We start from the raw sequence: 25,062 nt of genomic DNA, 5'->3' as shown, positions 1-25,062 counted from the left end.
ATAAAAGAGTAGGCTAGAAATTCCAGGATGGCTTACTTGTTTCTGTTTAAAATATCCTTTTTTTGTGTAATATTCAAATTTTCTGAGACACTGAATTTTGGGTTTTCATTATCTGTAAGCCATATTCATCAAAATTTAAAGAAATAAAGGCTCGAAATATTTCACTCTATGTGTAATGAATCTATATAATATATGGGTTTACTTTCTGAAACGAGTGACCAAAAATATTGACCTTTTACACAATATTCTTTTTTTTTTCAATGTACCTGTACGGGCATCAGAATTTACAGTGGTACAGTGCTCATTGTATTAAATCCTCTCATCCAGATATTCATTAAATGTTCACATTTTCCATTCGAAGAAGAACGTGGCATTGGTTTGAAATGATATGACTTTGTCCTTCAGAAAATGTAATGTAATACATAATGTATATTTGTTTCATAGTTCCTCAAGTACCTATTAACATGTTGTGTCTCATCCTTACTTCCAGATGAGCTGAAAACGGAGTTGAAAATGAGACGAATGCAGGTGGCAGCCCAAGGTTGGTAACAAAATGTTAGCCTACCAACTAGAGGTCTTAGGGAGGACCAAGGAACCCATCACCGGACCCGTACGGGTTTCGGGTCTATATTTTATATGTTCAGCCGGGTCTGGGTCAGGTCCCAAATGTGTTACTTTGGGTCTAAGGCATGTTTAACATTGTGTGTAATTCCCGAGTCGATCAGAGAACACCGCAATTCACATGTTTACCACCTCAAGAATTGCAATTCTAACAAAAATAATTGAAAATTCGGTTTATTTTCTGATCATTTTAAATAGAAACACATACAACTCAGCAATCCAGTAATTGCAATCACCCAACTATGACGACTTCTGCTTAGCAAACACAGAAGTGTGAAAAGGGTCAATAAAGTCTGTAGCAAATTTATATCTGCTTTGCATATCTGTCTGTTCGCTGTGACTCCAAACACATTCACAATTTTTTTTTTACCTAATCATATCTATTTTTGTTAATGTGTTGTTGAACGATGGACAATGAGGTAGAAATGTTGCTGCAAGTAACACAAGACTATAAAGGTCATTGTTTTCAAAAGCCACTGCTTTTATAGTCCACAGCATAACACACAAACTGCTTTTGTTAAGTGTAGACAGAAGGCCAAAACAAATATGTAGTGGACAAGGTCTAAAAATCAATGGAGGTAGGAGAGACACTCCATCAGTATCACTGTTTCAAAGTGTTACTTGTGTAAATCTACATGCCATTCAAACTCATTTTTGTTATATTATGTTTTATATTTCTGAACAGTTTTCATTTTCATTTTTTTTTTTAGCCTAAGCAAGGCTTTTCCTGTAGTGTCAAGGAGAAGACAGAAAAAGATAATGCGTGCCACCAGTTAACCTAATTAGGTTGTTTTTTAATACAGATGAACATTTATATGAACTGAATGAATTTCAAAATGTATGATTCTTAATGTATGCACTTTATTGACTTTGGCTATGGGGTATCGTTATTTACACCGTTGACAATATTAAGAGAACACTGCCAAGTTTCTTATTATATCTCATTTATTCTATCCCCTAAGGTGTAACCGGCAACCGAACAGAATCAGATTCAGACCTTGTGGAGGAAAGAATCCTTAATCAGATAGAGGAAGAAAAGAAAAGGTGTGTTGAAATATCTGTAATTAATTATTTACCTTCTTTGACAAAAATCTATTTAACAATATTTTTCTTGCATTATGTGGATTTTATATTATATACATTAATCATCTTGCGATTTTTCTTTATAGATACAAAATCACATTTGGACGTCTAAAAGGCCTGAAAACTGAGATTGAACATTTAGAGCTATTACGTGAAAAGTCAAAAGTTAAACTTCAAAGGGATTTCGAGTATTGGTGGAGCCAGCAGGCCACGAGCCAACAGGTTTAATTGGTTTTCAATTTTAGTTGTATGTTCTTGGCTTTACTAATATTGCTTTATTAATATGCACTAAGTATGTAGCAGCATATGTTATGTAACTTGTGTAACATTGTCAATGTAACAGTGTAAAAGCTGGAGTCTTGTGTATTAGCTTAAATTATATATTTAATATAATTTAATTATACATGTAATTTGGTTTCATATCAAAAGCAAACTATAAAAAGTACTGAACTTGTATCATTCTGTGTCAGGCTCATACTGCAGAGGACAAAGTAACCGGTCAAAATCAAACCAGCTGCATGTTAACCTGGTAAGATAATTATTATTACTGCAATTTGCACTTACTCACCACTCCTCTCCCAGCTCTCTCTCCGGCTGCAGACCACCCCTGAACCATGCCCCTCTCGCCACAATCACGTTATGAAACAATAAAGAATAAAGCAAAAATGGGTTGGCTATGGGATGATCTTGACTTTGTGCTCAGTGACTCAAGTTTATGTTGATTCTTCTTATAAACATATGTCCTAGTGGAAGATCTTACCCAGCCTCATTATAAGATTTCTAGCAGACGAAGGCAGTTTTTTTTTACTATTTACTAATCATTAAGCATTAAAATAGTGTATGTCAAAGTTTTTTTCATGTGATAATAATTTGTTCAGGACTTGAATGTAACTCTACACCAGGGGTCTTCAACTACTTTTCTTTGAGGGCCAGATTCCAATAGTATAAATAGGATGCGGGCCAGTTTCCATATTTCATAATTTCATATTATATTCTATTTCCGTTATTTATTGCATTTTGTTCCTTTTATACTGGTTTTGTTGCTTTTACTTACAGGTCATATATTAAAGCATGCACAGAAATATTGCATCCGGTATATACCTATTCATGGTATTTAATTAAAAAGGATAGTGTCTTAAGTGTATTTATATTCCCTAATACGCTGAATGAAATTGCTGTTAATTTACTCACCCCCAGTCCCCCATTACTTCCAAGATGTGCATTCTATTGTTTCTTTTTCAAGAAGATATTTATGATAATATTGAATTAATGAAAGTTAATGAAAGTGAAAAGTGCTCATAAATCCATGAAACAGTATATGACATTCCATATATGGTGGTGCATGACGTCAGACTAAACAGCCGAATATGTACACAGATGATTCTATGTGTGAGCATTATGTGCTCATGTTGCAGAAGCAGACCTGAATCAGCAGTAGCTGGGTTTCCATTACCCTGGTGTTATGCGTCAGTTTCGCATCAGAAACGAGTGATGAAAACGCCAAATTTTGATTTGAAAAGCGTTTATTCACAAAAAACATTTTTATGCACACTTGCGCAGATTTTCTTATTTTTTTGCGAAAAAGGGGGAATACGAATAAGGGGAGATGGAAATATATTTGCAGAATAAATTCCTCCAAAATAGTCATGTAACGGGAGGAAGTTACGGTTGAGTAGTTGGATGGAAACGGTGCTTATTCGAAAAATGTTTTATGTGATATTCCAATTTTACACATAAGCTCAATTCGCAAACCCGTCTAGTGATTGTTCCAGTGCCGAGTCTTTGTTCTATCCTTGCATATCTATGGCTCAAATCTGGTAACGTGATTGGTTACAGGATTATGATGTCATACACAGAGGGAGTTTCAAACTGCATTTCTTAAACTTTAAATTTAGATTCCACAAGTCTTAAATATTTTGGTCACATTTCCGCAAAAAATATTTCAGTCTCACAGACAAAATGACTGTTTAAAATCATTGAATAGTTTGAAGATTTTCTCCCCACTATAGTTACTGCGTCATCAGAGAGAACTGTGGTTGCAGAAGCCAGGTACAGCTACAGCATCCTAGCTAATTTAAATTGTATAAATACAATGGCTAGAACGATGAGTTCTCGTGGTGGTTAAAGCCGGTGCCTGGAAATGGCCTACGAGGGCAAACTGTGCCGTTTGTCTGAGATGTTTAAACTCTGAATGAGCATCGAGGGGTTGTAATCGCACAGGCATAGAGGGCAGCAATGAGCACCCGAAAGCCCACCAGCAGATTAAAATTAAAAGTTTCTTTTCCACAGTTTCCACAGTGTACGGTCAGACTTATGTAGGGCGCCGTTGTTTGCTGGACCACAGGTCCATTGTTGCTACCTAATATGTGACTTGTGGGAGCTCAGTTTTTCACTTGAGCCCCGCATTTCTCATACAGCTCTGGGATGGCAACTTGAGAAAAATATGAACGTGATGGTACTGTTTAACAAAACGCTTGTCAAGTGACCGGATCATGTTTTTAAAACCTTTTTGCTAACCGTACCACCTTGATATCCTTTTGCCACTTGGAACTCTTCTCATATGGTGTACACTGGAAAAAAAGTGTTTTGCTTTGGACGGCAATCAGATCTGGCTTTGCACAAAGGAAATATTTATAAAATTATATCTGATTTATATGTATATGCGTTACTTTCATAATACAGTAATAGAATTGTAATCTAGGCCTAGAGAAAACGTCTCGAATAATGACTTCAATGCAGTGGCTTTGTAATCACTTGACCACACAGGGCACTTTGCAAATATAATTTGCACCCCTGCTATTCAGTATTAAACAAGTATTGATAAATATGACCCATAATTATCAACAAACATTGTGGATTATACAAAGTTAAAAGTTACAGTATATACAACATTTACTCACTGTGTTGGTGTTTCCATTTTTAGGAACGTGGTGTCAGCCTTCCCTGACCCTGAAACCAACAAACCCATTTCTATGCCCACGAGAGAATTAAGGTAAAATCACCTATTGGAAAATATAGGTACTTCATGTTGACAAAACAGATTTCTGTTTAGAGTTCACAGCTGCTTAATAGTAGGGATTTAACAAAATCTTAATCTCATTGTACCATAATACCTTGGTATAAAGTCCATGGAACGATATTTATTGCATTATTTAAATGACAAGTAACAATATTTTCATTTGGAATTCTGAAAGAACGTTGTCACCACGTTTTACATGTACCCATAAATGTAAAAAAATCCTTCTTGTCTCTATGTCTGAAGAGGTTTTACTGTGATTTTCCCAAAAAGTTAAATATGAGTATAATGTATAAATCAACTTCCTAATTCCTAAAGTCTAAACATGTTTTTATTTGTTCATTGTGGTTTAGAGCATCACCTTCAGCAGACCTCACATCTACCTCCATACCTCTAACTGGAGACAAACAGACTGATGCAGATATACTTTCCTTTGTCAGAGCCAGACACAAACTGCTCAACCGGACAGGTATTAAATAAACATACATTTTAAAGCAGCACTTTTGCTCACTGCTTCCCCATGTGGTTGATAGTTGTCTGTTAACCTTTGCTCTTAATAATGTCGCTGTATGAGCTTCCCAGTGGGGTGCTCAATACATGTGAATTTGTTTACTAAGCTGGTGGAATCAGCGAATGCAGAAACAGTGTTTGGAAACCATGTGGCACTCTTCCGCAGGCAGGGGATAGGGGCTGTGTGTACTGACCCGAACCCGAGTGTGGTTGTAGCCTGTAGAGCAGTGGTTCTCAACTCTTGCCCGCGAGATCCATTTTCCTGCCGAGTTTAGCCCCAACTCTGATATAAAACACCTGAACAAGCTAATCAGCATCTTTAGGAATAGGCGCATTCAACTTAATGCTGCGCAAATCTATCAGTGTATGAGATTTAAGTACCGCGAAAGCGATTGAAGAGCAGATTGCTTGGCACGCATTTGAATTGCTCACGCGTTACTTTAATGCGATATGCCAAACACTCTGCGCAGCCCAAAATTAAGTTGAACACGTCTGTTCCTGAAGTCACTGATTATCCTCTTCAGGTGTTTTATCAGAGTTGGGGCTAAACACGGTAGGAAAGTGGATCCCGCGGGCCAAAGTTGAGAAGCACTGCTGTAGAGGCTACTCAGATAGCAGCGGCAGTAGAATTTGTCCGGTTAAGAGTTTTTCTACCACTGTAATAATTTTTGAGACATTATCCTTAAGGACCAAGGACCAAGATTCTAAAAAAATAGCTTTCCCTCCAAGGGACAGTTTACAGCTCTCAATACCAGCTTCGAAGGGACTTCATAGGAACGTCCCATGGTCAGAGAAGCCAGATGGCCCCAGAGAACCAAAAAATATTCCATCACACCCAAAATACATGTGGCGTGTGGCGTCCATGGAGTTTAAAATGTGACAGCACAGTCTTCTCTCTCTCTGAAAAATATTGGTTTACCTGTTGGAAATAGACTTTTTCTCAACCTTGGATACCTGCCAGTGTCCAGCCTGAGGCCGGTCTAGGCCCGGTGGACTTACTTTAGCAACTCTCCACACAGATTGGGACATTTGCTTTGCACACTGAGAAATTCCAAGTATTCTGGTCTTATATGTGACCCTGGAGAACAAAACCAGTCTTAAGGGTTGAGATTTATACATCATCGAAAGCTGAATAAAGGACAATTAATAGGATAGGACAATATTAGGGAGAGATACAACTGTTTAAAACTCTGAGGGTGCTCTAAATATTGAGAAATGGCCTTAAAAGTGGTCCATCAGATGCTCTGCAGTGGGTTAAGTTGGGTATTACTACTCTTATCGATACTGCTTATCAGTCCGGTACATTATCGGTTCATTTTTGGTGATTCAAATAAAGAAAATAAGTATACAGTTAACACTCCTTTATTGTCTGAAATGTAAAACAAAAGCTTGAACAAGTAGTTAAAGAAGTGGGTTGGTTCATAATCTGTATAACTTTACCAAAAAAGGCTAAAATAATTTGAATTGGAGCGTGGCGTGGCGAGTTAACAACGATAGGGACACAGTAAAGTTTCACAGTAAGCCCCAGAGGGTGGTTTATTCACACACAGTGGAAGAAGTGAGTGGAACCGTGGGGTATAAGGGTCCGTCTTCTTCGTACTTATGAATCCTCTATGTAGCCCGGCGTGTCTGTAAAATAGTGTCTGTGAGATGATGTTCATGAGATAAGATCTGGTCGTCAGCTGTCTGTCTCTGGAGGGGAGAAAACACACAAGGTTATTCATCCAGCTCATGGGAAGTTGTAAAAGCCAGGGAACAGGTGCCGACGGTGGGACTTTGATTGCGGTCATTTCCATGGCGACGCTGATTGTGCAATGGGGGACTCGCCACAGTGAGATTTATAGGAAGAATAGAACTAATTAGAATTTTTATTCTAAATGAAATTAGCAAACTAGTTAGATCACGTTTATGTTCCATTTCTGTCGGTATCTCGACGTTGTGTCAAACCGACAGAATGGGTTTGATCTTGAGAACCTTTTATCTCCGTGTAACAAAGTTCAAGCTCTGAGGAAGAAAGGAGGCGGGGTCGGCGTGACTGAGAAACGTAAGAATCTTTTATTGGGTTATTTCCTGGTTTACTTCCGGTATCAATCATTCACACTTTCTATTTATAGCTCTTCGTTGAGTAAGATTCTTTCCTCCTATTCCTGGACACAACGTCTCGAGGCTTCTCCTGGGACACGTTTCTCAGCCGTCTCTCTCTCTCCGTTTGCTTCCTCCGTCGTGCCTTAAAAGCGTCTCCTCGCCAATTACTAGAACAAGAAGCAGGTGTTTTCACTATAGCGTTGATCTGCTTACTTACCGTCGTTCTCCCGACACGCCTCTCTGCCGCAGACCGTGTCAGACCACGCCCCCCTTGCCACATACCCCCACCGCCCGACTCAGGCCGAGGCTCCATCCGGCCTGTAGCCTCGTCCCCCCCCCCCTCCGGGAGAGAAAGTCGGCCACCGCCATCCGAGTCCCCGGCCTGTGGATCACCTGGAATTTAAATGGTTGCAAAGCAAGGTACCAACGAGTGATCCGCGCGTTGGTGTCCTTCATGCGGTGGAGCCATTGGAGGGGCGCGTGGTCCGAACAAAGCGTGAATTCCCGTCCCAGGAGGTAATAACGGAGGGTGAGGACCGCCCACCGAATCGCCAAAACACTCCTTCTCGATGGTGCTGTACTTCATCTCAGACCGAGACAGCTTGCGGCTGATGTACAGCACCGGACGATCCTCCCCCTCTATCTCCTGGGACAGGACCGCGCCCACGCCCCTATCAGAGGCATCAGTCTGCTAAAGAAAAGGGAGTGAAAAATCGGGAGAGTGCAATAACGGCCCGCCACATAGAGCAGCCTTCACCTGGGTAAACCCCTGCTGGCACTGCTCCGACCATTGGACGGTATCTGGTGCCCCCTTTTTAGTGAGGTCAGTCAGCGGGCTGGTGAGGTCCGAATAATTGGGTACAAACCGTCTATAATATCCCGCCAGCCCCAGGAACTGCCGCACCTCCTTTTTGGTCTTGGGTCTCGGAGAGGTTGCAATTGCTGCCGTCTTATCAATTTGGGGACGCACTTCCCCGTGACCCAAGTGGAAACCCAGATACCTTACCTCTACTCGCCCAACCGCACACTTCTTCGGGTTAGCCGTCAGCCCCGCTCTTCGCAGCGAACTCAGAACCGCTCTCAAGTGCTGCATATGCCGCTGCCAATCATTACTATATATGATGATGTCATCGAGGTAAGGGGCGGCATATGCCGCGTGGGGTCTGAGTATACGGTCCATGAGACGCTGAAAAGTAGCAGGGGCCCCGAATAACCCGAACGGAAGTGTGACGAATTGGTGTAAGCCGAACGGCGTCGTAAAGGCTGTTTTCTCCTTGGATAAGGGAGATAGAGGGATCTGCCAATATCCTTTCGTCAAATCCAATGTCGAATAAAAACGAGCCGTCCCTAGCCGGTCAAGTAATTCGTCAATTCGTGGCATTGGATATGCGTCGAACTTCGACACAGCATTCACCTTGCGATAGTCCACACAGAACCGGACCGAGCTGTCGGTCTTCGGTACTAAAACTATCGGGCTCGCCCAGTCACTATTGGACTCTTCCATTACCCCCATGTCCAGCATAGCTTCTAATTCCTTCTGAACTACAATTTTTTTGTGTTCAGGTAAACTATATGGGCGACTGCGCACTACCGCACCCGGTTTTGTCTCAATGTGGTGCTCTATGAGGTTCGTGCGGCCGGGCAGGGGTGAGAACACATCTGCAAACTCTGCTTGTAATTTTACGACATCCGTAAGCTGGGAGGACGAGAGATGATCTCCCCCTGGAGTCAGAGCAAGAGATTGCAATTTTATGTTCGCTTCTGGCCCGAGATCATCTACTCTACTCACTGTCGTCGCCAGCATTACGGAGTTCAACTCGCTCCATTTTTTGAGGAGATTGATATGATAAATCTGATGTGCCCCACTCCTGTCCGATCGTACTACCTCATAATTGAGATCTCCTAATCGTCGTGTGACCTCAAATGGTCCTTGCCACTTGGCGAGTAGTTTAGAGGTGGACGTTGGAAGTAATACAAGCACTTTCTCTCCCTGTGAAAATTTTCGTAGTCTGGCGCCTCTGTTATAATGTCGGCTCTGCCTGTCTTGTGCCTGTAACAAATTCTCCATCGAGAGCCGCCCCAGTGTATGGAGTTTTGTTCGCAGGTCCAGGACATACTGAATTTCGTTTTTACTCGCGGAAGGTCCGTCCTCCCAAGCCTCTCTTAAGACGTCTAACACCCCGCGAGGTTGACGACCATAGAGAAGCTCGAAGGGGGAAAACCCCGTAGAGGCTTGGGGGATCTCGCGGACCGCAAATAACAGAGGTTCCAACCACTTATCCCAATTTTTGGCGTCTTCGTGTACGAATTTCCGGATCATGGTTTTTAACGTACGATTAAAACGTTCGACCAGTCCGTCTGTTTGTGGGTGATAGACGCTGGTCCGAATCGTCTTAATCCCCAATAATCCGTACAGTTCGCGAAGTGTTCGTGACATAAACGCCGTGCCTTGATCTGTGAGAATCTCCTTAGGGATTCCCACACGGGAGATTAATCGAAACAGGGCGTCCGCAACACTTGTTGCTGAGATATTGCGCAGCGCCACTGCCTCAGGATATCGGGTTGCATAGTCCACAATGACTAATGCAAATAGATGTCCTCGTGCAGATCGTTCTAACGGCCCGATCAGGTCCATACCAATTCGCTCGAAGGGGACCTGAATAAGCGGAAGCGGGCATAATGGTGCCCTTGGGGTGGCCGGTGGGTTTACCAACTGGCATTCAGGACAAGACGCGCACCACCTGCGCACGTTCTCGTGAATGCCCGGCCAAAAAAAACGGGTCGTTAGACGATTTACAGTTGAGGAATGTCCCAGGTGTCCCGCCATTGGATTACAATGAGCCGCCTGGAAAAGCATTTCCCGACGGCTCTTTGGTATGACCAACTGGGTTGTATCCTGCTTTGACTGAGTGTCCTGGGTCACTCTATACAACCGGTCTTTTAAAATAGCAAAATATGGGTAGGTCAGCGGTTGCGCAGGATGGAGAAGGTGTCCGTCGATCTTGCGGACCTGATCGAACGCATGTTTGAGCGTCTCGTCCTGAGACTGCTCCAGAGGAAAATCATCGCCCTGGGAGAAATTTCTTCTCTCCACAGTGCTCCGTTCCTCTGGGGCCGTCGTCAGAGGTCCCGGCTCCACCTCTCCCATCTGCGCGACCGCCCCCCCCATCGCTTTTGGTTTCGCCCAGAAACATCCGCACATAAGTGTCCCAACAATGTCGAAAATAAAGGCCAATTTGTTCCCAAAATTAGCGGATGCCGGAGGTGCTTGTTAACAGCCACCTCTACACTATGTTTCTGTCCCCTGAATTGTATGGTCAAAGGCACCAAAGGGTAGTTCACCACGTCCCCGTGCACACACCTTACTTTAACCGCGCGGCTCGTATCCACTGCCACAAATTGAATCAGGCTTTGGTGAATTGAGGTTTGGTTACACCCTGAATCCACCAACGCCTGATATATACCCCCCCTTATACTCACAGGTATTTGGTACAGTCCATCCTGACCGAGGGCAGCCTGAGGGTTGTCGGGAACCCGGATCATCATGCCGACCTCCATCATAGGACATCGGTCGACAAAATGTCCGGGGTCCCCACAACGCCAACAGGCCGGCCCAGGAGTCCCCGCCGCCCCAGCGGCAGGAAGCAGACCCCCGAATTGGCGAGGAGAGGCTGACGGAGGGTAAGAATTTGGTGGACCGTTGCCCATCCGGTGGGGGTGTCCCTCCTGGGACCTTATAGCTCCATATGGCCCCGCCTCTGGTGGGAACCGGGTTCGCGGCGCCGGACGCGGATAGAAGCTCCCCCTGGACCTGGGAAGTGGCACCGGACGAGTAGAAATGGCAGACCTAGAGGGAGAAAGAGAAAGAGATGTTGGGGTCGCGCCGACCCCTGGGCACGCCACCAATTGGTCCTCCGCCAGCTGGATGGCCTGGGCCAGCGTCGTCGGGTGGTGACACTGGACCCATTGGGCGGTTTTCTTGGGCAACCGCGCCACGAACTGCTCCAGCGTCACCTGGTCGACGATGGTATCGACAGTAGTGGCCCCGGCCATCAGCCATCTGCGGCAGGCATCCCGGAGCTGGTGAGCGAAGGCAAAAGGTTGGGAACGTTCGCCGAACTCCAGGGATCGGAACCGCTGCCGATGCTGCTCAGGACTCCGGCCAACCCGTTGGAGGATGGCCTTCTTGAGGTCCGCGTAGACCATGAGATTCGCCACCGGGAGTTGTTGGGCAGCCATCTGGGCTTCTCCAGACAGGAGTGGGATAAGGCGGGAAGCCCAAGCGTCCGGCTGCCATCCGGATAGTTCCGCGGACCTCTCGAATAAGTCCAAGAAAGCTTCCGGTTCGTCCTGGGTTCCCATCTTATGCAGCGGTACCGTCCCAAAAAGCGTGGATGGTGATGAGCCTCTCTCCTGGCTCAACCAGCTCCGGAATGACTCGCGGTCCTCCTGCTGAGTCTGGACGAGAGCCTGGAATCGTGCCTCTTGATCCTCTCGCAGACGCAGCAGGGCCTGATGGTGTTCCTGGTGGAGACCAGCGAGTGAAGTTATTACTTCCGCAAACGGCGATCCTGGCGGGGACTGCATGGCGGCGGCTCCTTCCTTTCTTCCCGGGTTTCGGAACCAGTGTAACAAAGTTCAAGCTCTGAGGAAGAAAGGAGGCGGGGTCGGCGTGACTGAGAAACGTAATAATCTTTTATTGGGTTATTTCCGGGTTTACTTCCGGTATCAATCATTCACACTTTCTATTTATAGCTCTTCGTTGAGTAAGATTCTTTCCTCCTATTCCTGGACACAACGTCTTGAGGCTTCTCCTGGGACACGTTTCTCAGCCGTCTCTCTCTCTCCGTTTGGTTCCTCCGTCGTGCCTTAAAAGCGTCTCCTCGCCAATTACTAGAACAAGAAGCAGGTGTTTTCACTATAGCGTTGATCTGCTTACTTACCGTCGTTCTCCCGACACGCCTCTCTGCCGCAGACCGTGTCAGACCACGCCCCCCTTGCCACACTCCGATTGTAGGCAGGTAAATCAGCAGAGCTGCTCGTCTCCTCAGGGCCCCGCCCCTGGCGAGACAGCTGTGCAATATTCTACATAAATAAAAAGCACAACTTTACTACTTTATAGTACTTTTACCATACTATAAATGCAACTGCTGTGCTTACTCAATAAAAAGTGAATATAACTTATTTTTATCAAGTCTGTTAACTTTAGTTAGTTTAACTAAGGAGTGACAACTTTTTTACTAACACGATTCAGCATAGGTTTTATAAATGTTGTGACCACACATGCGCAGTTTCAAAGGTCTACACGGGTCTCCTTCAGATGGAGTGGATATGAATACTAAATAGACGAGAGCATGAAAAGGTGAGTCTACTTTTCTATAATTTTTTTAGTTTAAGATCTTAACTGTCATAGCGTTAGTGTTGCACAGTGACATTATTTGGTAGTATTTTAATAAAATTCCTGAACTGTGTTGGACTAAAATTAGAAAGCTAACATCGCTTACCCTATTTAGGTCCATATGTAATATGTGACCCTGGACAACAAAACCAGTCTTTTGTGTAAATTTCTCGAAATTGTGATTTTTACATAATCCGAAAGCTGAATAAATTAGCTTTCTATTTATGTATGAGTTGTTAGAATAGGACAATATCAGGCTGAGATACAACCGTTTAAAACTCAGGAATCTGAGAGTGCAAACATCAAAATATTCAGAAAAGTGCCATTGAAGTTGTCAATCAGTGGGACTGTGGCAGGCCAGCTACTCACAAAAATAAAAGTTTTTATATATTTAAGCTAGGAAACTTACAAAATATCTTCATGGAAAATGATCTTTACTTAATATACTAATTAGTTTTGGCATAAAAGAAAAATTTATAATTTTGACCCAAACAATGTATTTTTGTCTTTTACTAAAAATGTTCCCGTGCTACTTAAGACTGGTTTTGTGATCCAGGGTCACATATTTTAACTCTTTCCTGCCCACATTTTTTTAATTTTCACTAAAACTGGATGGCTCCCAGTACATTTTCTTTAATGAATACATAGACAAAAAATATACCACATGAAACAGTATCTGATTTTAAACAAAAACAACAAGTTTTCTTGTATCTCAATTGGTTCTTTACTTTTCACCTCTTAAATGTGAGTTTTTAAATGTGTGTTTTTTTTAGATTCAGAGATACTATGGTCTTTCAGAAATTGTGTAACAGCACCACTCGCTGTACAACAGTAAAAAGACAGATACCTGGAAAAGTCTGTGATTGGTGGGGAAAGAGTTATAGTGGCGAAAGAAGACAATGTTATTTTGTGTACAATATAGACTACTATGCTGATAAAATATTCTTCATAATTCTTAGTTTACAGAATTATGAAGTATTTTACAGAAAATACAGAAAACAGAAAACTAAATGTATTGTTATAGTTTTCAGATTTGTTTAAAATTGATTGAAAGAATTTCAGTAATGATTACAGTATGCATGTTAATTGTCACGAACTGATCTAAGGTTTGACAGGTTGAGGATCTAAATGCAGCTTTATTTAAAAGGAGAACAGGTACAGGAAATAAGTTCAGGGTAGGCAGCAAACAATCAGAAACGGGGTCACAGGCAGGGTCGAGCACAGACAGCAAACGTTCATACAAGACACAGGTACAGTCCAAGGTCCAATACAATCAGAGAATGCTCAGAAATGCAGTTGACACAAACAAGACTTTGCAATGAATGAGAGTACAAACCAGGCTTATATAGACAGAGGTAATGAGATAATTATACACAGGTGAGAATGATCAGAGTCTGGGCAATGGGTTATGGGAAGTGCAGTGTACACTGACAGTCCTGGTGATGAGGGGAGTGCCCTCTAGTGGGCACTAATTTGAGAGGGCACTGCAGCTGGTGACTGACATTAATAGTGTTTGTTTTTCCATTTGCAGAGGTTGGTTTTTGAAGTATTGTGTTTGGCCTTTTTTTATCATTATAGTTCAGAACATGATTGCTATAACAAAAGCAATACAATTTCAAGCATCCACATAGACAGTATGTCACTAAAGTGTCAAGTTTTAAGTTTATTGCCAAGTGTACAGATTATTGGTTATTCAAGTCATTTATTGCATTATTTCATATGCATGAATGGTGCGTTTAACATGAAACTCTCTATGTGTTTGTGTTGACTCACTATAGGTGGTGTTGTTTACAATATGCACGTAAGTGCCGATGCCCAACTAAACACAGACATTTAGTTTAGTCACTTACCGCATGCAGTACATGACCGGCATCTTTTAGTGCTGGTACCGCTCCATCTATTAGTTTCAAACGATCTGCAAATCCAGAATTGTATCCATTGTTAATATAACATTCATCCCCGAAACTCCATGAACCAACAAACACAGCTGGATTTTCTCAACCCGAACGAAGCAGATTGATGGGTGTGCTCTTTCTCTTGCTGGTTTACATGTGAGCCAGAGCCATTAAGAGAGAGAGTTCTGCCAACGGAAGTCCAAAACGCCGGAGCGTCACGTGATTCATGGAGCCTTCAGATAGTTCCAGGAAGTTATGTTTTCTCTTTAAATGCTTTATTTCTTTCATTCTTTAATCATTAAATGGCTTCGTCTTTAAATTGGTTCGAAGTTTACCTCAGTTGGTCTGTTTAGTCGCAGCTCGATACGTAACTAGTAACTTCTGGGAACTATTGAGAGCCTCCATGAACTGCCAATGCCGTGTCACGTAACAGAAATTCATGTTCGAAAAAAACTTTCCGAAATGAGCCCTGGCGGAGTGTATCGAGCACAGAAATACTGTTATACGTTCAATTCATCTTTTTGACAAGTTGACCATGTAAAGGATGAGAAGTCAGCACATTTAACAGTGTATAGAAGTTAAGATTTAAATATACTGTATATGTAAGATTTAATAAGAAAAGAAATAAAACGCTGGAAGAGCTTTTGGATCATCTTGCTAAATTAAATGGTCTATATTTCAATTTATAGTGTACACTTATAATTCTATTCAAACCCGCTTATCTCTGTTACTGACACATACACTTGTTTGCATTTGCAATTTCAGTTATATTATATTATATGTTTTCTTTCTTTTTTTTTCTTATTAGGACTATGATTGAGACTCACACCAGAATTAAAATAGGATTCTGAGAGTGATAGGAAGCCAGAATTCTCCACACAGCCTCCAATACAGCAATTGTTTTAGAAGACCTAGTGATGGTGATGATATATGCTCTGTTGTAATATGTTTGAAGTATATTTCTTTTTATTAAAATGAAACTGTGAAAAATGTATTAATGAGGAACAATTGTTAGTAACCTGTAAAATTGTACCTTAATATAAAATGAACACCTGTGAACCATTTATTGATGAGTTATAAACATAAGTAACCTATCTGGCACCTATTGTAAAGTGAAAACCTTTGAACCATTTATTGATGAAATAATGAAATAAATGTTAGTTACCTGTACCCGTGAAAGTGCAACAGTTATTGATTTGTTAATAAAATATCATGGATAAAGGATTTGTCATCATGTTTGTCTTTGGTTGAATCTGTTCTCCATCCAAAGGTTAACATCATTCCTGAGACATCTGTCTCTCTTTGTGAGGACTTTGCACCACATTTAAATGAGAAGATTACCAAAATTACATCTTCAATTTCTCTGTCGGCACATAAATTGCCTGACAATCCAGTCTCCCCTTCTACTTGGTCTGTCTTTGAGGCTGTAAACTTGAATACTCTGACTAAGATTATGTCTATTATGAGACCTAGTATTTGTCCTCAGGATATAATTCTTCCACGTTTCCCCTGACAAATGATTGAGACTGTTGGACCTGACCTGTTGACTGTTATTAACAAATGTTTTTATACTGGCACTGTACTTGGTGACTTGCCACGGCCCCATCTTAACAAAACAAGTTTGGATGCCACACTACTAACTTTTCGTCCCATTTCAAACTCGTCTTTCCTTTCTGAAATGTTAGAGAAAGTGGTTTTAAATCAACTACAAGACTGACTATCAATTCAACCTCTGAAAAAATATCAGTCTGGTTTTAAACCCTGTCACAGTACTGAGTCAGCTCTGGTAAGAGTTTTGAATGACATCATGCTATCTACTGACTCTGGGCAGTCTTTGGCTCTGGTTCTGTTAGACCTCAGCTCTGCCTTTAACTGTTGTGGATCATAATACACTTACATCATATCACGTCTCAAACCATGTGTTGGCCTTTGGGCACAGTGTTGCAGTGATTTCGTTCATATCTTACTAATAGGAGGTATGATTTCAGTATTGGAAACCAATCTTCATCTGAAATATATTTAAAGTCTGGTGTCCCCCAGGGCTTGATTCCTGGTCCGGTACTTTTTACATTTATATGCTTCCCTTAAGATCTATTTTTAATAAGTATGGGGTCTCCTTTTATCGTTATGCAGATGACACACAAATCTATATCCCCTTGAAGCGTGATAACAAACAGGCTTTAAAGCCTATTTTAGATTGTCTGGACGAAGTAAAAGTTTGGCTTGAAAGTAATTCCTAGGCCTAAGCAAATTTATATTGCTTGGCTCAAATGATCGTTGTGAACATGATTTTGAATCTGAATCTCTTACTCCATAAAGCACTACATGTATAAGAAAAATGTCTGGTTTGATAACAATCTTAAAGTTTATAAGTGCTGTGGTCAAGTCCTGTTTTTATCAACTTCGTCTTCTGAGGAAGGTCAAGCCATATTTGTCCATCAAGAAGTTTGAAATGGTTATGCATGCTTTTCATATACTCAGTCACGAGTGCTCAGATCCGCTGACCCTGGCTCCAAGTTCCCTTAAAAAACAGAGGTGATCTTGCTTTTTCTGTTGTTGGCCATATGTTGTGGGCATTTAATATTCCTTGACCTGGTGTGATGATGAACCTTTTCCAGTGTGTGTTTTATAGTCTGTTAAAACAAGGTTCAATAAAAGGAAAGAAGGAGGCGGGAACCGGCGAACATTTAAGGCACTTCAATCGAAATATATCCTGGATGTTGTGGGGCTGTCTTGGCTGACACGCCTCTGCAGCATCGCGTGGCGGTCGGGGACAGTGCCCTTGGACTGGCAGACCGGGGTGGTGGTCCCTCTTTTTAAGAAGGGGGACCGGAGGGTGTTCTCCAACTATCGGGGATCACACTTCTCAGCCTCCCCGGGAAAGTTAATGCCAGGGTACTGGAGAGGAGAATCCGGCCGATTCAGGAGGAACAGTGTGGTTTCCGTCCCAGTCGTGGAACACTGGACCAGCTCTATACCCTCTCCAGGGTGCTGGAGGGTTCATGGGAGTTTGCCCAACCAATCCACATGTGTTTTTGGATTTGGAGAAGGCATTCAACTGTGTCCCTCGCGGCATCTTGTGGAGGGTGCTCTGGAGTATGGGATTCGGGACCCTTTGCTAAGGGCCATCCAGTCCCTGTACGACCGGAGCAGGAGCTTGGTTCGCATTGCCGGCAGTAAGTCAGACTTGTTCCCGGTGCATGTTGGACTCCGGCAGGGCTGCCCTTTGTCGCCGGTTCTGTTCATATTTTTTATGGACAGAATTTCTAGGCGCAGCCAGGGGCCGGAGGGCGTCGGGTTTGGGGACCACACGATTTCATCTCTGCTCTTTGCGGATGATGTCATCGTGCTGGCCCCATCAGACCAGGACCTCCAGCATGCACTGGGACGGTTTGCAGCCGAGTGTGAAGCGGCTGGGATAAGAATCAGCACCTCCAAATCTGAGGCCATGGTTCTCAGTCGGAAAAGGGTGGCTTGCTCACTTCAGGTAGGTGGAGAGTTCCTGCCTCAAGTGGAGGAGTTCAAGTATCTGGGGGTCTTGTTCACGAGTGAGGGAAGGATGGAACGGGAGATTGACAGACGGATCGGTGCAGCTTCTGCAGTAATGCAGTCGCTGTACCGGTCTGTTGGGGTGAAGAAGGAGCTGAGCCGCAAGGCGAAGCTCTCGATTTACCGGTCAATCTACGTTCCTACTCTCACCTATGGTCATGAGCTGTGGGTCATGACCGAAAGGACAAGATCCCGGCTACAGGCGGCCGAAATGAGCTTTCTCCGCAGTGTGGCCGGGCGATCCCTTAGAGATAGGGTGAGAAGCTCGGTCACTCGGGAGGAGCTCAGAGTAGATCCGCTGCTCCTCCACATCGAGAGGGGCCAGCTGAGGTGGCTCGGGCATCTTTTCCGGATGCCCCCTGGACGCCTTCCCGGGAAGGTGTTCCGGGCATGTCCCACCGGGAGAAGACCCCGGGGAAGACCTAGGACACGCTGGAGGGACTATGTCTCCTGGCTGGCCTGGGAACGCCTCGGTGTCCCCCCGGAAGAGCTGGAGGAAGTGTCTAGGGAGAGGGAAGTCTGGGCATCCCTGCTTAGACTGCTGCCCCCGGCGACCCCGCCCCGAATAAGCAGAAGAAGATGGATGGATGGATGGATGGATGGATAATCAAAATAAACAATCAATAATACGGAAGTAAAAGACCGGCAGCCACCTCACGGTCGACTGCCGGCCACAAGAACATAAACAAACTAAACACATGTCCGGGCCCGGTCCTCTCTCGTCAGCAGTCCCGTCACTCGTCCTTTTCTGCTCCCGATCTCCTCTGTGAGATATGCAGGACCGGTGCGCGCACAGCTGATTCCGTAAACAATGTTCGACAAATAAAAATACCCTAAATTTAAAGCGTGAATCATAATCTGCCTGAACATTTGGGAATTGGTGGCACTAACCTAATGCAGTTGCTAATGTGTTGTAATCACCTCAGGGGTCATGATCGAGGGGGGAGGAAATTCCTAAGGCTGATAGCTTTTTATTTTCATGGTTTTATTTTTAACTTGACTTATATTTTAACATATTTTATTACATTTATTGATTAAATACGCTATTGCTTATAGTAAAAAATGTTCATGTTCATCTTGCGATTAGAGCAGAGGTTGCCCTAGACTTTTCATTATCTGTCATTTTTACACACAGGCTCGTAAAAAATCCGCTATAATACATTTTTACCCGTCACTATGGTGCAATGTGATATTACGTCCCAATTAGTATGTTTTTGATGTCATCGCGAAATAAATGCGTTCCTTGAACCTGTTTTTTAATTCCCAATAAAGCTGAAGTCATTAACATATTTAATGTTTCTGTTTTCACACATAAAATACTATTTGCAGGCAAATGTTCATGTCCAGTCAGTAACAATGACAGATGCTGTACACGCTGTTTTGTAATAATTCACTTTTTCATGTACAAGTAACTTTAAACTGCTGTTAGGTCATGAAAGGAGAAGACTCGCAGAGTAAGGCTTATTCAAAATGATGAAGGAAAAATCTCTGTAAACACCACACCAATGGTTTGTGCGCACCTGTGTGTTTAATAGAGCCCGTGACGAGAGTGGATAAGGCTTTTAAAAGTGATGAATGAGAAACGTACTCGTCCCTACGATCACATTCTGATGAAAGGAAATGACTGGATGCTACCTCGACAAAAAGGGGAATTACAACCTGCCCTCATTGTAATCCATCATAATGACAGACGGCCTTCAGATTTTTCCGTCACTGTTATTAAAAATCTTAATGACGGAGAATTTTCGGTTAACGTGACCTCTGATAGCGACCCCACCCTCTCAGCCCTTGCGACCCCCCGGGGGGGCGAATAATGAGAATTCTGCCATGAATTACTTGAGGGCTCATTCATGGAAGAATTTTCATTTATCGGCGGTGTCCTCTTGAAGGCTTACAGAGAGCCATAAGACATACACAGTAGCACCTGGCATCATGAGTAGCACCAAACATCATGGTTGAAAAAAACATTTCCCCCTTATATACCTTTTCCTCTTATTAAAGGCGGTAACACTTTACTTAAAGCCTTTATGTATAATGCATTATAAAGGGTTAATAAAGGGTATGATGCATTATAATTGTTCATTATTTGTGTTGGTTTACATTAAAGAGTAAATATTTTTTACTACTTTGGTTTTTAGAGTGTGCAGAAAAGGCATATATCATTTACATTTACGAATTTGGCCGAAGGCTTTTATCCAAAGATACTTACATTGCATTGAACTCTACATTTGTTTGTAATGGGTGATCGGTAACCAAACCTACATATGACCTGTGCAATTTAAGGGTTATATGTTAGGCAGGACTAGCATATATTAGGCTCCAGAATGGTGGATGGTGGCATTATTGTGAAAAAAGCATATAGGTGGATCTATACATGACAGTTAGTGCAACAGGTACAGTATCATTTTCAAGTTATGCATAATATTTATAATTATACAGAATGCTAGAGTCAGACTTAAACAAAAAAGTTTGTCTCAAATTTTTGCAAGTAAAGGTATTCCAAAGCTCAGAAACAACGTAACAAAATGCATTTTCTCTTGTGCTATCAAAACTGGACCATTTTAGAATATTGGAACCATAACAGGCGGAAAGGATTAAATGGTAGCAGGAATCCAATTGGGATTGAAGGTTTTTCAATTAAGAGTCAGGCATTCCATAGAGAAGTACAAATAATGTAAACAATTACATAATTATCTATAACTCTGAAATAATAAATAACTTTATATCTGTTCTGTAGAGACATATTGATATGGCAGTAGAATGTGAATAATACTCGGCTGCAATCAGATTATTTCGAAATGTTCAACGATAAATACCTTCTGTTACAAACAACAATTCTGTTTTAGTGTATTTTATATATATATATTTGGCAAATGATTGTTCTGTCTCTTTTTGTGTTTTACAGAAAAATTCTAAATAGGAAGACTTACTCAGAGGAGGATTTACCAGTGTGGCTTTACGTTACAGCACTCTATTTAAAATGTAATTTAAATGGGAAGCTGAATTGCAGTGTGATGCAGTCACATAGCAACCAAATAAATCACAGGTGAAGGACTCGTGTCCCCTGAGCAAATGTTTTTACAAGACATTGTAAAGTACTAACCTGTACAAATGTCTGTCACCCTGCCAAACCTGATATAATCTTATTGACAGAGCGATTAAATCATTTTTTCTGCCTTTCTGATTTATTGACAGACCTATAAGTTTTATCGTGAAGTAATATCACTGTTTTCCATTGATTGACTGCTTTGTTTTTGTTCCATTTTGAAGTATGACAGATGTTTTGGTTATGGCCATTTAATCTTGTTGAAATGTATTTGATAACTTTAGAGTAAATACCTGTTTTTTGTTATCCTGATTTCGGACATTGTGTAAAAAACAGAACTTTTGCTTCCGGTTGCGTTTAATGCTATAAACGGTTCATGTCTAACAAAAAGCTTTTAAATAGTGAATCAATTCTAACACTGGAATATTTTTGATTACATCTGAGAAATGCAATACACATACTTTCTTTTACTACTTTTACTATCCATATTTGACAATTTTCATGCTAAGACAAAGGAGCTTGTCATTTTGTTTCATGATGCAGTGCTTTGCATGGCTCTGAATAGATTTGTTTGCACAATAAGGTTTAGAGCATCCATTTGCATAAGGGAGCAGCACTTTCTTTCATCAGATTGAACAAACATAAATATTCACCTTCGCCTTCAGCTTTCTTTGTTTGCTTTCTGTATGTTTCCCATGATTAAACTGAATATATGCTCATTAATCTATATTTAATCTTTACATCACTATGGTAATTCATAAATGTACTTGAGTCTCAATTTAAGATTTACCATGTGATTAGCGAGTTAAAACGTAAAAGATGAATATAATATATGTCCTGGTCATATCTGGACTCACTAATACGATTAATTAATAATGAATATTTAGTTTAAATGTACTTTAATGTGTATATATAAAAAGAACATGCTGTTTTTTATATATTGTAAACCCTCAAATGAAATTACAGATATTTTTGACCCGATTTCATTTTTAAGTAAGTTTGAAGGCTTAATCAATTCAGTCTTACAGCTAATGCCAATTTAAATCTAAGAATGTATAGTATATGTTTTATAATTTCCTGCTTCTTTATGTATTAAATATCTCTTCTATGTTTTTCTGTAAAGTAGATTTGCAACAATGTAAAACTGTAAAAATATCAATAGAAATCAATTTTAATTTAAAATTGCAATTGATTGTATGACTAGAGTTAGCAGTATTTGTACTTATCCGTCAGCAAGCAGCATCTCTAAACTTAAACTGCTCAATAATAGTGAAATTGACACTTATATCTTCAGCGAAAAGTTTTAAAGGGGCTGTGGGGTTTGTGCTTGGTAAAGGTAAAACATTAACTACTGAGTCATTGGGTGATCTAGCTTCAAATTATTTTATGGATGATCAGTCGTTGTCACAGGAGCCAGATTGGTCCTACATAACAGGGTGCCAAACATCAGTTTGGACTAGACCAATGACATATCGTTTTTCATTGCTGTATGTTGTGCTCTTAAAGATATTCTTCTCTTACTACTCTAGAAAAATATTTTCACATTCAGTCGTCGAACAATAGTTTTAAGGAAAACTTCAACAGATAAGCCGATTAGTTTTGAACAATTTATTTGACAAAATATGTTTAACAACTAGTGGACAATTACTTTGTGAAATTTTTGGGAACGCACAGGTCACATCAAATGGTGCATTGTTGGATCAACATCTTGGTTCTCTGAGCAGTCTGGTCCTTAGCTTGCCACTCCTTACCCCAGCTGTGGATACCGATGGCTCCGCTCACAGGACTAAGGATCAGATGGACTGCTCTTGTCATTTTCACCCACTCTGGTTACTTACTGTTGGGAGCCACCATTTTTCAGCTGCTGGAGCAGGAGGCTGAGAGCAAAAATCGTGATCAATTTCAACTGGAAAAATTAAAATTCTTGACCAATTATTCCTGTTTGGATGGGCCAGCACTTGAGAGGTTTGTAAAGGTACTGCTCCAAAACTGTGCTGACCTGACTCAAGGATTTCCGTAATTAATATGAACGTCTTCCTTATAACGTTTATTATAGGCTGGGTATTTACATCATTTTGTACCTTTGCCTCGCCAGCCACTCTGTCCTTTTTGTGCCCCACTGTAGGTGATAGTCGAGGCCTGGGAAAGCAGAGTAGATCCTTCAGGAAATTCTACCAACCCCAGCAACTGGGACTTTAGCAGTTCATTCTTCTTTGCTGGGACAGTTGTCACCACAATTGGTATATACAAAATATGAGAAACCTTTTTATGAAATATTCTGAAATATTTTGGGGTAAATGATTGTATGAGAGAAAGGGTATATTGGGGGCTGCTTTGACCGGTAACCATTCTTGCTTCTAATAATCTTGTGTCTAATTTGTAATCTTTCATTTTAAATTGACAAAACTCTCATGTGTGATCATTCCTTACAGGTTATGGAAACCTTTCCCCTTGTACAGTATGGGGGAAGGTGTTCTGTGTCTTTTATGCTCTGTGTGGCATCCCCCTTAACCTGGCCTTTCTCAACCTGCTCAGCAAGTTCATCCACTTTAATTTGGGTCTACTTAAGCGTGGCATATTCTTAGTGGTCCCACATAAGGTACTCCAGCTCAATAAGTTTTTTTTATATATTTCAACCATTTGTTTCTTAAGCAAGTACTTTTAATTGGAAGCACTGGACATTTATCTATGTATTGGAATATGTGTTGGAAGTTACAATACAAAATCACAATATGATGATGTTCAAAGGCTGCAAAAATAAGGTTCATTAAACTTATCGTGTCAGTTATGAAAGAATGTGCATTCTACATATTGTAGCTAATATGGCTTTTCCTAATTGTATCAGTTTATAGAGGTACTCGCAGTGACTTTGTTCCTCGTGATTGGCAGCGTTCTTCTATTGGTCATTCCTCCTTTAATGTTCAGCTATGTAGAAGGCTGGTCATATGGAGAAGGCTTTTACTTTGCCTTTATAACATTGAGCTCTATTGGGTTTGGAGACTATGTTGTTGGTATGTATCAGTAAACACAAATATTAACTCTACCTTTAGTATGTAAAGATGATGAAGTAATCTTGTTGGCATGTATTGATTTGTTTGTTACAATTTTCAGTATAATACGATAAGGAAATCTGATCTGTCACCCTCTTCTTTATTAGGTTCTAACCCAAACAAGCACTACATCACAATATATCGAAGTCTAGCAAGTGTATGGCTCATCCTTGGACTGGGCTGGCTCGCTGCTCTCCTCAATTTAGGAACAAGACTCATTAAGCAAAAACTTGCTCCCTTCAGTGCAGTAAATAAAGAATGTTCTTCGGTTGAAAAACAAGAAGAGGGCACAGCACAGCCGGTCATTTAACTGTGAAGAAAAGAAGGGAGTATATATTAATTTAGTAGGGGTATATTTTTTGCAAACAGTTGTTGTTAGAATCCTGGTACCCTAAATATTATTATTACTTTATTATTACTTATTACTATCATCCTCATCAGTACAAAATCCAAATTATATATGTGACACCTCTGAGTGCATGTGTGGCTCCACCTTTGAGGGGCGTAGTGCTCTGAGTGCTCAGACTTACTCATCGTCAGCTCCCGACGGACTACAAAGAAGAGGAAAAAAACATTACCATTAGTCATAAAACAACATTCCTTCATGGTTTTATGAGAAATGTATGTTTAATGTTAATATTGTTTGTGAAATGTTTGTGACAGCCTTTTTTATTTTACACATGTTTTTAATGTATGTCTTCAAAGCCAACTGAATTATATAAACTATATGAATTATATTTCAGGGATAAGATAGCTGGGTACAAAGTGTAAGCATGTAAAGAATAGATGGATTAAAAGACTCCAGATGT

General features: G+C 41.3%; 2 protein-coding genes across 5 annotated transcripts in view; both read left to right on the top strand.

Annotated features, from left to right (window-relative positions):
- kif6 (kinesin family member 6) overlaps positions 1-21,855 on the top strand; it is a 46,068-nt gene extending 24,213 nt beyond the window's left edge. For 2 of the 4 annotated variants that reach the window (XM_056768669.1, XM_056768667.1), the window contains 7 exons: positions 491-541; positions 1,584-1,665; positions 1,791-1,926; positions 2,175-2,233; positions 4,628-4,696; positions 5,074-5,189; positions 21,063-21,855. In XM_056768669.1, the coding sequence (XP_056624647.1) occupies positions 491-541; positions 1,584-1,665; positions 1,791-1,926; positions 2,175-2,233; positions 4,628-4,696; positions 5,074-5,189; positions 21,063-21,073 (524 nt within the window). In that variant the 3' untranslated portion in view covers positions 21,074-21,855. Of the gene's footprint in view, positions 1-490; positions 544-1,583; positions 1,666-1,790; positions 1,927-2,174; positions 2,234-4,627; positions 4,697-5,073; positions 5,190-15,416; positions 15,799-21,062 lie in introns of those variants that run through there. The other 2 variants (XM_056768668.1, XM_056768670.1) reach the window with 2 other exon arrangements.
- LOC130436771 (potassium channel subfamily K member 16-like) lies at positions 21,083-24,228 on the top strand. The gene is made up of 5 exons (XM_056767720.1): positions 21,083-21,203; positions 22,878-23,178; positions 23,329-23,443; positions 23,636-23,802; positions 24,049-24,228. The coding sequence occupies exons 2-5, from the start codon at positions 22,972-22,974 to the stop codon at positions 24,226-24,228; spliced, it is 669 nt and encodes a 222-aa protein (XP_056623698.1). The 5' UTR covers positions 21,083-21,203; positions 22,878-22,971.
- The last annotated feature ends 834 nt before the right edge of the window (positions 24,229-25,062 follow it).

The sequence above is a fragment of the Triplophysa dalaica genome, chromosome 15 (genome assembly GCF_015846415.1).
Source record: "Triplophysa dalaica isolate WHDGS20190420 chromosome 15, ASM1584641v1, whole genome shotgun sequence".
Lineage (NCBI taxonomy): Eukaryota > Metazoa > Chordata > Actinopteri > Cypriniformes > Nemacheilidae > Triplophysa > Triplophysa dalaica.
The sequence above is the reverse complement of the archived record's forward strand: the minus strand, read 5'-3'. Positions and strand labels throughout refer to the sequence as shown.